The sequence below is a fragment of the Aquila chrysaetos genome, chromosome 24 (assembly GCF_900496995.4).
Source record: "Aquila chrysaetos chrysaetos chromosome 24, bAquChr1.4, whole genome shotgun sequence".
Lineage (NCBI taxonomy): Eukaryota > Metazoa > Chordata > Aves > Accipitriformes > Accipitridae > Aquila > Aquila chrysaetos.
Window position 1 is genome coordinate 20,841,185 of NC_044027.1, and position 12,156 is coordinate 20,853,340.

General features: G+C 38.6%; 1 protein-coding gene across 8 annotated transcripts in view; it reads left to right on the top strand.

The window, feature by feature from the left end:
• RALGPS1 (Ral GEF with PH domain and SH3 binding motif 1) overlaps window positions 1–9,985 on the top strand; it is a 134,213-nt gene extending 124,228 nt beyond the window's left edge. For 5 of the 8 annotated variants that reach the window (XM_029999351.2, XM_029999350.2, XM_029999349.2 and 2 more), the window contains 7 exons: window positions 284–335; window positions 625–705; window positions 2,847–2,952; window positions 3,776–3,868; window positions 4,043–4,148; window positions 5,249–5,340; window positions 6,135–9,985. In XM_029999351.2, coding sequence (XP_029855211.1) covers window positions 284–335; window positions 625–705; window positions 2,847–2,952; window positions 3,776–3,868; window positions 4,043–4,148; window positions 5,249–5,340; window positions 6,135–6,164 — 560 coding nt within the window. In that variant the 3' untranslated portion in view covers window positions 6,165–9,985. Of the gene's footprint in view, window positions 1–283; window positions 337–624; window positions 706–2,846; window positions 2,953–3,775; window positions 3,869–4,042; window positions 4,149–5,248; window positions 5,341–6,134 lie in introns of those variants that run through there. The other 3 variants (XM_029999355.2, XR_005931239.1, XR_003921252.2) reach the window with 3 other exon arrangements.
• Window positions 9,986–12,156: the final 2,171 nt, after the last annotated feature.

A 12,156-nucleotide genomic window follows, 5' to 3' on the forward strand; every position in this document is an offset into this window, starting at 1 on the left:
GCAGCATAATGAAAACTAAGACATGTAGATGTCTGGTATTTAAACACAGCAGTAACAATGACTTCGTTCATCAGTGAGATATTACAAATGGGAAGGCTCATGTAAGCCTCTTCCAATTTCAGATTTTACCACGAATTCTAAAGACTTCAGCTTTGAAACATGATTTGAGTAAGCAATTTCCATGGTACTATATAAAGGTTATACTGGTGAGCCACATACATCGGCTTTGTATTTTTCCCTTGGGTGGTTTTCTTACTCCTTCTCTGTACTACTCTTTTTCTAGATAGCAGTGAAAGCTCAGAATTTAGTGAGGAGCTGCCGTCAGGGCTTGAAAGGTGAGTTAGTCTTCATGTACACTCACTGAGCACTCTACAGACTTAGCTAAGAAATTCATGAATGATTCCTAACATAGGTAAGCCCTAAATCAATAGTTATTTTTATCAAATTATTGATTAGTTAGGAAAAAATGGCAAACTTTTTGAAATAAAGCACTGTAAATTTATTGTGTTTTTCTTCCCATGGACCTGAAAAGATTGGGAACTCTCTCTGTCATGTTTACCAAACCCTAACTGTTGAAGTCTCAGACTAGAATTTCCCTCATCAGATATTTGCATTCACAAACAGGGGTCGTTTATATGCCACGCTGGGGCCTAACTGGAGGGTACCGATCCGGAATTCTCCTAGGAGTCGAAGCTGTGTCTACAGGTACAGTTCAGGGTCTGCCTTACTCAGTGTATGGTGCTAAACTTCCATTTGGGTCTCTATGCTTTCCTAGCTACTCATGGGAGACTTCCCCTCCTGCTTGTAAAAATTCCTATTAATGCTAAAGCAGGGGTATGGCCCATTCAGATGAAATTCAGTTTAGCTATTGATTTAACTAATTATGTCTGGCTTCCATATTGCAGAAAACTAGCGTTTACTTTGGGTTTTATGACATTACAGAAGCAGGTTTGTCAGGAAGGCTATCTTTGCCTTCCGTGACAAATAATGATGTTAGAAGGTTACCTTCTTGATCCTTTCTCACAATTTACTTCCTGATTGGCAGGACAGCTACCCATAACATCTGTTTGTGTCAGAGGACTATAGTATGATGTCTTGATTTTGTACAGTAAAGAAGTGTTACCTTGGACTCCAAGTAAGAGAGGGAATATCAGCAATGCCATATTTAGCAGGCACTCTGAATCTTGCTAGTCACCGAGACATGGACTTTTCAGAAACAGGTAATCCATTTACAGGCCAAAGAGAGGTGACGTGGAAAATTGTATATAGTTAGAGGGATAAAAATCATTCATTGCATCCATACCTGACCTGGACTTGATAAATTCTGTGGTAGTAGGAAGTGAAGAAGCATGTATGAACAGTAAGGAAAATAGGGCCCTGAAACAGTATTCTGCAAATGCTGAGATTTAGTTGGAGTTTCAATCCAGTCAGATTTTATTTTGTATAAAATAGTTTGCTTCAGCCACTGTAGAAATGTTGATATAATATGTAAATATAAGTACAGCCGTTTTACTTGAGCTAGTAACATCTGATAGCAGCACAAGTTAGAAGAAGTTAGACAGGAATAAAAATGCATACATTATAAATAAGTAAAGGAGTAAATTTTGGAACAATATTTCAGCTATTATACCTGCTGCTGGAAAATACTCTCTTAACATGTCGATGGTAGATTTGTTTCAAAAATGTATACAAGCTACAAATAGAAAATATAAGAAGACAAAAATGTGAAAAGCCTTTTAAATCCACAAAGAAGAATTATTCCCTAAAATACATTTCTTACATTTATCCACCATCAAATAATTCTAATGCTTTCATTCATTCTTCCTTTTCGGGAATCTTCTACCATTTCTATCAGAAAACTAGAATTGGCAGGAATACACATTAGCACAGACAAGGCAGTTCCATTTAATCGAAGATGCACTTGCCAGTTTGAAGTGCTGTTCTTGCATAGGTGGTGTTGCTGCGTATATCACTTTCACCAGCATGTGTTTATATGACACCATCATACTTGTTCATAGAATAGTGTTCCTTTTGCAACTGAATGGTAGATCATACACATGTCCTTTTCCTTGTATTCATTACTAGATGTGATTTAGTTGGCTCTGGTAAACTTCATTGGCCCTTGTATTTATAAGAATATCAGGGCTGTGATCACATGGCAGTGGAGAGGTTAGCAGCAGATAATTACAACATATCATCACCTACCAATCAGTCTTTGGTTGTTATGCTCTTAATGGCTGTTTACATTTCTAACTTAGTCTGTACTTAGGTTCTTTCAGTTGTACCACTTTTTCACTGTTGTATGTGGGAAGCTCTGTGTTCATCCTGGGAAACGAAACAATATTTTAATCACTGTACAATAAACTATTTGGCATTGTTATATAGTTTTTCCCAACTTTTTTCCAATTAGCCGAGGTAATTTCCTACATTCTTTTTTTGACAGCTAAAGTTTATTTCAAGATAAAATTACATTTGTGGGAGCTCTTACTGCCAAAATTTTAAGCCATAAATTTCCAGAAATCCAGATTATTTCTGTAATTTACCAGAATAAAACAGAAAATTGCCTGTTTTCCCTTTGACTTCAGGCCTCGACATTTATTCTGTTTTGGTTTTTTTTCATGTCTCAGACCCCAGAATAGAACCTTTTGTTGATTTGCTATTTTTCAAAGATCCTGGTTCCTATTTGATACCTAGGTCTGGAAAATACATATTATAAAGTCAAGTGTCAGATTATACAATATATGTCAGGCAATGCAGGAAAAATGTATTTGGAGCTAAATTATATTTCTTGCTTCTTGTCCTTATTTATCTGCTGAAATACATACGGTAGTGTTTTGTCTCTCCAGCCCAACAGGGGCCTGCAGCTGCACATTAGGTAGTGCCACAGGAGTCATTACCATGGAAGGGCCATTAAGAAGAAAAACATTGCTCAAAGAAGGCAAGAAGCCTACTGTAAGTGATTCTAATTCTTCCTGTGATTCTAGTTCAGTAGTGGCTGTTTTAATTTCCAGGATTAGATTAAACGTGCAGCTTGATACCATATAAAACAATGTTCCTTGTTATTATCAATTGTAAAATCATTTTCTGTTCAAAGTTTTAGCTGGGTTATAACAAGGTTGTAACCTTTGTACGCCATATTTGATCTACAGCAGTTTTGCTTCTCCCTGCATTTGTGAGTAATGTCTCTAGGTTGTGACAGCAGAGCAAGAGTAAAGCAGCTCTATAAATCAGCATGCATTTCTGTGAGGGCAGAAATTCGGTATCATGGTGAAATGGGAAGGCTGCAGGCCACCCACCCATAGCACCAAAGTCATGGTAATTCATACTTAACCTAAATTCACAGGTTTCACATGGTTCTGGTCCTACGCATTTGGTAATTTTTTGTTTTCTGCAGAGTTCGTTGATATTTTTTATGTGCAAACCTACTGTTCAGTGCTAAAAGATTTGAAGAATTGCAGAGATGTCATCTCAATAAATTTTATTGATCAAATGCAGAAGTCTAAGATCTGTCCAGTAGAAGGCAGCACACTATTTTCCTGTGAAACAATCAGTCCTGATACTTTTATGAGATACCTGAGTAAGATGGATTGTATTCACAGTCAGCCATCCAAATTTAGGTAGCTGGGCTGATTTACATCAGGAGACACTCTTTATCTAACTCTCCATTCCTTGCTCCTGAAATTAACTTTGGTAGCACTTGGACTTGCTTGTGAATAGATTTTTGAAATGTCAAGAGTTACGCAGTTTTTCCTAATTTTTTTCCTCTCTGATTCAGCTCTCCTCATGGACTAGATACTGGGTTATGCTTTCAGGATCAACTCTTCTGTACTTTGGAGCAAAATCTTTAAGAGGCACTGAAAGAAAACATGTAAGCTTTAAATTTGTTCTAAAACCAAAAATAGTATATTCATAAGCAGATCTGGAAGGGTGTTTGAAGTGTACTTGCTATTCCAGGCTAAGCTGTATGTCTGCACAACTTTTACAGTCAAAAGTTAATCCCTACTGCAGTCTCAGCTGTGACTGACTTGTCTGTCTCTTCCAGTATAAATCTACACCTGGTAAAAAAGTCTCCATTGTGGGCTGGATGGTGGCACTGCCTGACGACCCTGAGCATCCTGATATTTTCCAGCTAAATAACCCTGACAAAGGTAGATGTTGCAGGATGGACATCGTCTGCATTGTATTTCTATGACAGGAAGTAGATTAATCTCTGTTAATGAGTTTGTAAATTACAGAACTTGCAGTGGCACTCATTTAAAAGACTGAAGAGGGAGATTTTCAATATAGAATTTTCAAGGCAGGGTACAAATGGAAGTGAACATATTTCTACAATATGCTGTGGTGCTTCTATGGTGGATACAGAGGTGTTGCTGTATCTTGGCAGTTACTGTAAGTTTTGCAGAAATTGCCCAACCAATATGAGATTGCTGCATGTCCATGTGCCCGCATACCCTGATCTCTGAGGTTCTGAATAGCTTTCCTAAAATTGGTCAACATCAAATCTTGACTTACACTGAGGCCAATTAAAACATTACAAAAACTCTTCAAACATCAAACCATTTACCAAAAAAAGCCTTTTAAGTAATTATTAATTACTTTTAAATAATTAATTTTGAAGTGCCGTAACTCTTCCACCTTGATTAAACTTCAAAAACTTGAAAAGATCAGAAAGTCCCTGGAATTATTTTGCACTTCGAGTGGTTACATAACAATTTTTGAGGCTTCCTTCACTTTTCATGTTTTCAACTTGGGTGCTGGATGTGGATTTGCATCTATTGTGTGAAGTGCATCTCTTGGGTGTTGACTGAAATGCAAGAAACAATTTATAAAATAACGAGCCACAGAGGAAACTCTCAATAGGACATCAAAGAAAACTAAGTTCACAAATATCAAAAACATTCATAAGAAGTTTGGCAGTAACCACAACAGTCTGAATGAGAAGAAAGCCAGGAGTAAATTAGATGTGGCCTAAGTGGTCTTCTCTGTGGCTGTAATTTGGCCTCTCTGCCTATACACTCCTCTAAGCTTTGCAGGACACGTATGTTCTCATACTCCCTTCACACAAGGATTGTTGGATAACACGCCTCACATGGTCTCTATTATATGAGCAACATCCTGTTTGAATATTTGAGGTACAGATAAATTTAACAGTTTACTTCAGGACTTCGGCTTCTGCACAGGAATTAGAATCCCTTGAAACTACATGTCTGTCTGCAAATTTAGAGCTTTGATTTTCTTATTTTTGTAGGCAATGTTTACAAGTTCCAGACTGGTTCAAGGTTTCATGCAATATTATGGCATAAGCATTTGGATGATGCATGCAAAAGTAACAAGCCTCAGGTAAGGTTGTGAAACTGACTTCTACCCTTTTTTTTCATATTTTTCCAGGAAATCCTTACTAGAAAAGATGTCTCTTCTCAGTCTGTGTGCACACACAGTCCTGTGGGGACAGACATAATTCCTCATTTTGTACATTGATCCAGTTTTTCAATAGGAGGAATAAAAATTATTTAAAACTACAGAATTCCCACCAAATTAAGATTTGTGCAGGTGTAGCTATAGGTGTGGTTACCTCAACAGCATATAACCTCTACACTCACTGCTTCAAGTGAGGTAGCCCCATCTCTACTTCAGAAGGAGCTTTCTCATGGACAAAGAAAGCAAACATGCTAGCATTTACTCCAATGACTAGGTCTGTAAGTGCCACTGAAGAAAGCATCCTAAAAAATGCCATATTTGTCCTTTATATAGCAGCCTCATTCTTCTCTTGAGGAAAATGTTCATTCATAAAAGGATTTCCAAAGGTTATATTAATAGGATGTTCATCCATATAGGACCTAAAACAGGATGCAGCTTGAGAATCTTCTTTACACACATGCATCCCTCCCTTGCATACTGATAACTTCTTAGAATACTTTGGCTGGACTTGGTCTATGAATAAAAAAATCATTTGAGTCTTTATCTTTCATTTCAGTTATGGGGTTAGCCTTCTTTTGGGCCTGTTTGGGACTGATTACACTTTTCACATTATATAATAAATGATTAGCCCACTCTATTTTGTAACTTTTCAGTTTCCCAATGCCATAATAGGCTCAGAAGCATTATACTGCTGAATAATTTACATTCTTTTCCAGGTACCTGCTAATCTAATGTCATTCGAATAATTTGCTCTCCTACCTGGTGCGATTTCAAGTGCCAAACTGAAGAAACAGGCTATTGTTCTCTAAGGAGGAAGAGGAGAATGGTTTTCCTGACATGAGCCAGCCACAAATATTTCAGCACTTTCCTATGTAACTTGAAAGTGATTCTGACACAGCTTTTAAAAGCAGAAAGTGAATGTTGTCCTTAGGACCAGATAGAGTCTCATGCACTGAGTGAAAGCAGACAAGTTAGATGGACAGAAGATTAATCCTGACTCCTGCAGGATTCTAGAGCCCTCAACTTTTCGTGGTCAGAGACTGCCATGAACTGATATTTGGCCACAAACTGAGCATCATATCTTCTGCCTATTCTTTTTTAAACGGTTCTTTTTATTGTTAAGCTGCTTTGTGTGACTGAAGAATATTTGGCCCATGTTGGGTTTCAATTCTTTCTAATGCACAGAATGATTGACAGTGTTAACTTGCTGCAAAGTGTCAATTAGAATAGAAAATTGTGGAACAACATTTTTATAATCTAAGTGCACTGAGTTGCTTGGCAGTGTGGCTGCCTCAGATTTTGTATCAAATCTCTGGACAATTCTGCTGTTCACATTTGAGCTATTTGGGAAAAATGTATTTTGGCACAGGACAGTTGGTTTCCTTTTCATTCAGTTACATTACTCAGGAATGCCCTGACAATGGATTTAAGGCTGTTTAAATTTATGTTGTGCTAAAGGTTGTCTTTCATTCTCTTAACTACTGGCTTAGTTGCTTACAAGTTTGGTTTTTTCTTCAGTCTGAATGTTGTTTGTCTTAAATCCCTTGGTACAGTAAAGCAAGTAATCAGGTGTTATGTATCACATGGCCCTGGCTCCTCAGAATGATTCCATATCATTGTTTCTGTTCTGTCTTTCTGTGGATGACTCAGCTCCACTCAATTCTAGTACATGATGCACCTTTATGACATACCGTACTGGCACATGGTACTGCTGTTATGAAATCATGGTGGCAATGAAAGCTAGGGAAGACTGACAGTGGAGCAAGTACAAAGAAGCCTCCACACCAGTGTCCAGAGATCAAAAGAAAAATGAATGTAACTGAGCCTTCTCCTCTGAAAGAACTCTCTCTACATCCATAGCTGTATCCCTGCTGTGCCCTAGCACTCCTGTGGTCAGAGGGTTTTTCTGTTCCCATGCTAAGTGAAGCACTTTTTCTGTTTTAAACTCTTTTGCCATAAGGCATTAGTGTTCAGAATTCATCAATCACCAGAAAACCTCCTCTCAGTTTCCTAAGATTGCATAGAGGAGAAATTTGCAAGCCAACCTCTAGCTTACAAACCATGAAAAAAATGGAAGTTAGTTTAATTGAACAGGCCCTGTATTAGAACAAGCTCCCTGACATTAGGAGTATTTATTCTGTGGACTTGCATAATTTTCTAAATTTTGATTTTGAAACTTCTTTAACAACAACAACAACAAAATACCTGTATTGTTAAATGTAGGTCAGCTGTAACTTTTGTGTTATTTTAAGTGTTCATATTACCATCGTGAGAGTGAAGCCTAATACATACCAGCTTTTCAACAAAACCAGTTCCTGACAACAACTGCATTTAGGTCCTGGGACATGTGAAAGTGGATGGAAAGTTGACAAAGTTTCTTTGATAGCTCAGGAGTTGTGTGAAAAGAGTGGTAATACAAAATATATTTATACCTTTTTTCTCCTTTTTTACTAAATAAAGACAACTTTGAACTGGGAAAAACATCCATATCTGCTAGGACAGGGCATCCAATGCCATTAGAGACAGTGTAGAAGCTTTTGAATGTGGTAAAATCCTATCACCAGTGAATGGCTTCAGACTGTTAGAATATGATATAATCTGAATTACTCTGCACCTGTGGACTTTTGTGATTAGTTATCAGTGAGATTATTCATGAAGTTGCAAGTGTTATGTGGACTGCCATTTTAACGAATGTGCCACCTATGACCACATGTATTGTGTGTTATAAGCATTCATAGGGTTTGAACCATGTGCAGGACAGTGACCAAAATGATGACACACTAACCAAAACAAAACTATTCGAGTCAAGAGTATTTTTTAAAGTTACTTTATTAGTAGCCCTTTCCCCTTAAAAGATAATAACCTGATCTGTCTTAAATATAAGCTTAATTTAAAAAGGAACACTTATTGGCATTAAATGTACATACATGAGAAGCATGTAAATATCTACCTACTCCTTTCTAATGTGGTGTAGTGGAAGTGAACACCAATGAGGACTCGTGACATTTTTTCCAGCATATTGCAATTGAGATTAACGGATGTTTTAACAACTTTCAGTTATGTTTAACAAGCCTCCCTTGGAAAGAACAGTAACTGCTGATTGATACAGTAGCAATAGAACGTGCCTGTACACACTCAGAATTTAACGGCTTTTAGAATTTAAGGGTCTCTAAAGTGTTATATATGTTATTGTATGTACAAGAGGTAGAGTGTTCTAGCCTTCAAAAATATACTTCTACTCAAAATTATGAGCCATAGAGCCTGTTGGAGAAGTTACAAAATGGTCTATTTTCACTTGCTTGTAAAACAGATTCACAACTAGAAAGGAAGCATATTTGCCAGAAGCCGTGATGGGCTCCAAAAGAGTGTTGCAGGAGTGAAGGGCAATATTTATGAATGTTTCTGATACCCAGTCATTTGTCACTGACAGAAGATGAATCTCTGGAGAAGCTAAACCCTTCAGTGCTACTCAGTCCTCAAACTCAAATCCTACTCAAAACCTTGGAATTTGGAAATATGTCAAAAGTAACTTGAACTCGCTCACACTATGATCATTTGAATGTAAAAAGCATTATATAGAAGAAAGATGAACATAGCAAATAATAGTTTTACACAATAGGTAAAAACCTTTTCACAATTGTGAAATTGTTGCACAATATAAAAAAATTCAGAATTATGGCTGTGTAAGAATATTATTAAAATATCTTAAATTTTAAATGAGATTTTAAGTATTAAACAGTTTGTAACTGCTGATTTGAGTTTTTATGCTGTCATTTGGTACCATTTGCTGTCATCTGATACTTTGAATTGAAAGCTGCTATTGAAATACAATATACTGCATATCAGTACTGATTAATACAGCATTTTCAGAAAAATACTACAAACCATACAAGTTTTTATCCATCAAAGAGAACAGCTGCAATAGTTGTGTAAAAATAAACATTATCTCAGAATTACTGTTTTCAAAATTGTGAAGATATAAAGTGTATGTAGGCAATATTATTATGTGCAATTTTGATGTAATTCAGTGCCAAAATGCATGGTTTTCCAAATAGCACTAAAACGAGGCAAAGAAAGTAGTTTTCAAATTGCGACTTACTTGTCACATTATAATGTAAACCAATTTCAACATTTTGGTTTGTTTTGTGTGAAAACTGTTGCACTATTTTTGGCTGTATTTTCCAGCAGTCCACTGCATGCCATTTGTGTAAGGATTCTTTCTATAATTCTTGTGAACTGTCTCACCCATAACAACCCTGGCACTGGAATCTAGGTTTTTGGCAAAGTATTTTGTTACCTCAGTCTTGTATCAGGTTGCTGTATTTTTCAGTTTGTTACATTGATACTGATTGTTTCACTAATTAAATACTTTAATGTAAAAAAAAAAAGTTTGTTTACTTCAACAGCAATTGCATTTGGTTGTAAGTTTAAAGATGTGCAGAGTATGTATGCTGTTAACAATAAAATATTCTGAAAAAGAATAGAAGTATAGAAGGAACATTTTAGCTCAAAGGCAGCAAGCATGTTTTATTTGTGAATGAATGGTAATACAGTTGAACAGACTTTATAGAGCACAGTGTGTAGCCATTTAATAGTATAAATACAACAAAATCCACATTTCTAACAGAAAATAGAAAACCCCTCCAACTTTGCAGTTCTTTGAAGTGGGATTTGGAAAGTCCAAAGAAGTAGAGATGAACCTATCCTATTGTTTTCCTAAGAAATGTGTTTTATCACTGCCAAACTTGCGTGTTGACTTGGATAGCAAGGTAAATTTCTTTGCACTTATAATTAAACTTTATTTACACACTTGGATTCTCAACTCTACCCACTGAAATCAACAGGAAAAAATACTTACTTCATCTACTAATAAAATTATCTGCCCTTCATTACACAGTATATCACTGTAGACATGTGTAATTGTATCTTCTCATATTAAAATCTGAAATTTCCTTTCTGATTTCAGTGATGAAATCAAGGTTCAGTCAGAACCTTGAAACACTGAGCACAGCTGACGGGGGTAGCCTGGCAATCAGATGTTCAGTAGAACTTTCTCTCGGAAAAGATCAATGTGGAAATGTTGACCAGTGTCCATCTTCTTTGATAACTTCTCTTCTTTGTATGTATCATTTTTCTCTCGATCCCATGTGTAAGAAATCAGGAGAGGAATGCAAGAGACCACCACGGATAAGTTGAGACCTGCTGGTCAAACTAAAGGGCAAGAAAGAAATGCACAGGCAGTGGAAGCAGGGACAGGTATCCTGGGAAGAGTATAGGGACGCTGCCCAGTTGTGTAGGGATGGGGTCAGGAGGGCCAAGGTGCAGCTGGAGCTGAACTTCGCAAGGGATGCACAATAACAAAAAAGGCTTCTATAGGTATGTCAGCCAGAAAAGGAAGGTCAAAGAAAGTATACCCCCTCCATGATGAACAAGACTGGCAAAGTGGTAACAACAGACGAGGAGAAGGCTGAGGAGCTGAACAACTTGCAGCCCAGAGCCCTGAGGGAATTGGCTGGTGTAGTTGCAGAGCCACTCTCCATGATACTTGAAAAGTCATGGCAGTCAGGTGAAGTCCCCAGAGACTGAAAAAAGGGAAACATTGCACCCGTTTTTAAAAAGGGTAGGAAGGAGGACCTGGGAACTACTGACCTGTCAGCCTCACCTCTGTGCCTGGGAAGATCATGGAACAGATCCTCCTAGAAGCCATGTTAAGGCACTTGGAGGGCAGGGAGGTGATTCAACGCAGCCAGCATGGCTTCACCAAGAGCAAGTCTTGCCTGACCAACCTAGTGGCTGCCTGTGATGGAGTGACTACATCAGTGGACAAAGGAAGAGTTACGGATTTATCTATCTGGACTTTGGTAAGGCCTTTGACACAGTCCACCACAACATCCTTCTCTCTGCATTGGAGAGATGAGGATTTGATGGATGGACTGTTCAGTGGATAAAGAATTGGCTGGATGGTCACATCCAGAGAGTAGTGGTCAACGGCTCAATGTCTGGATGGAGATCAGTGACGAGTGGTGTCCCTCAGGGGTCCGTATTGGGACCAGTACTGTTTACTATCTTCATCAATGACATAGTGAGATTGAGTGCACCCTCAGCAAATTTGCAGATGACACCAAGCTAAGTGGTGCAGGGTGCAGTTGACACACCTGAGGGATGGGATGCCATTCAGAGGGACCTGGACAAGCTCGAGATGTGGACCTATGTGAAATGAGGTTCAACAAGGCCAAGTGCAAGGTCCTGCACCTGGGTCAGGGCAACCCCAGTATCAATACAGGCTGGGGGATGAAGGGATTGAGAGCAGCCCTGCAGAGGAGGACGTACTGGGGGATGAAAAGCTGGACATCAGCCAGCAATGTGCACTCGCAGCCCAGAAAGCCAACCGTATCCTGGGCTGCACCAAGAGCAGTGTGGCCAGCAGGTCGAGGGAGGGGATTCTGCCCCTCTGCTCCACTCTGGTGAGACCCCACCTGCAGTAGTGCATCCAGCTCTGGGGTCCTCAGCACAGGAAAGACATGGACCTGCTGGAGCGGGTCCAGAGAAGGGACACGAAAATGATGAGAGGGCTGGAACAGCTCTCCTGTGAGGACAGGCTGAGAGAGTTGGGGTTGTTCAGCCTGGAGAAGAGAAGGCTCCAGGGAGACCTTATTGCAGCCTTCCAGTACTTAAAGGCAGGGGAGGTGGGGGGGGCATAAAAGAAACATGGGGACAGACTTTTTAGTAGGGCCTGTA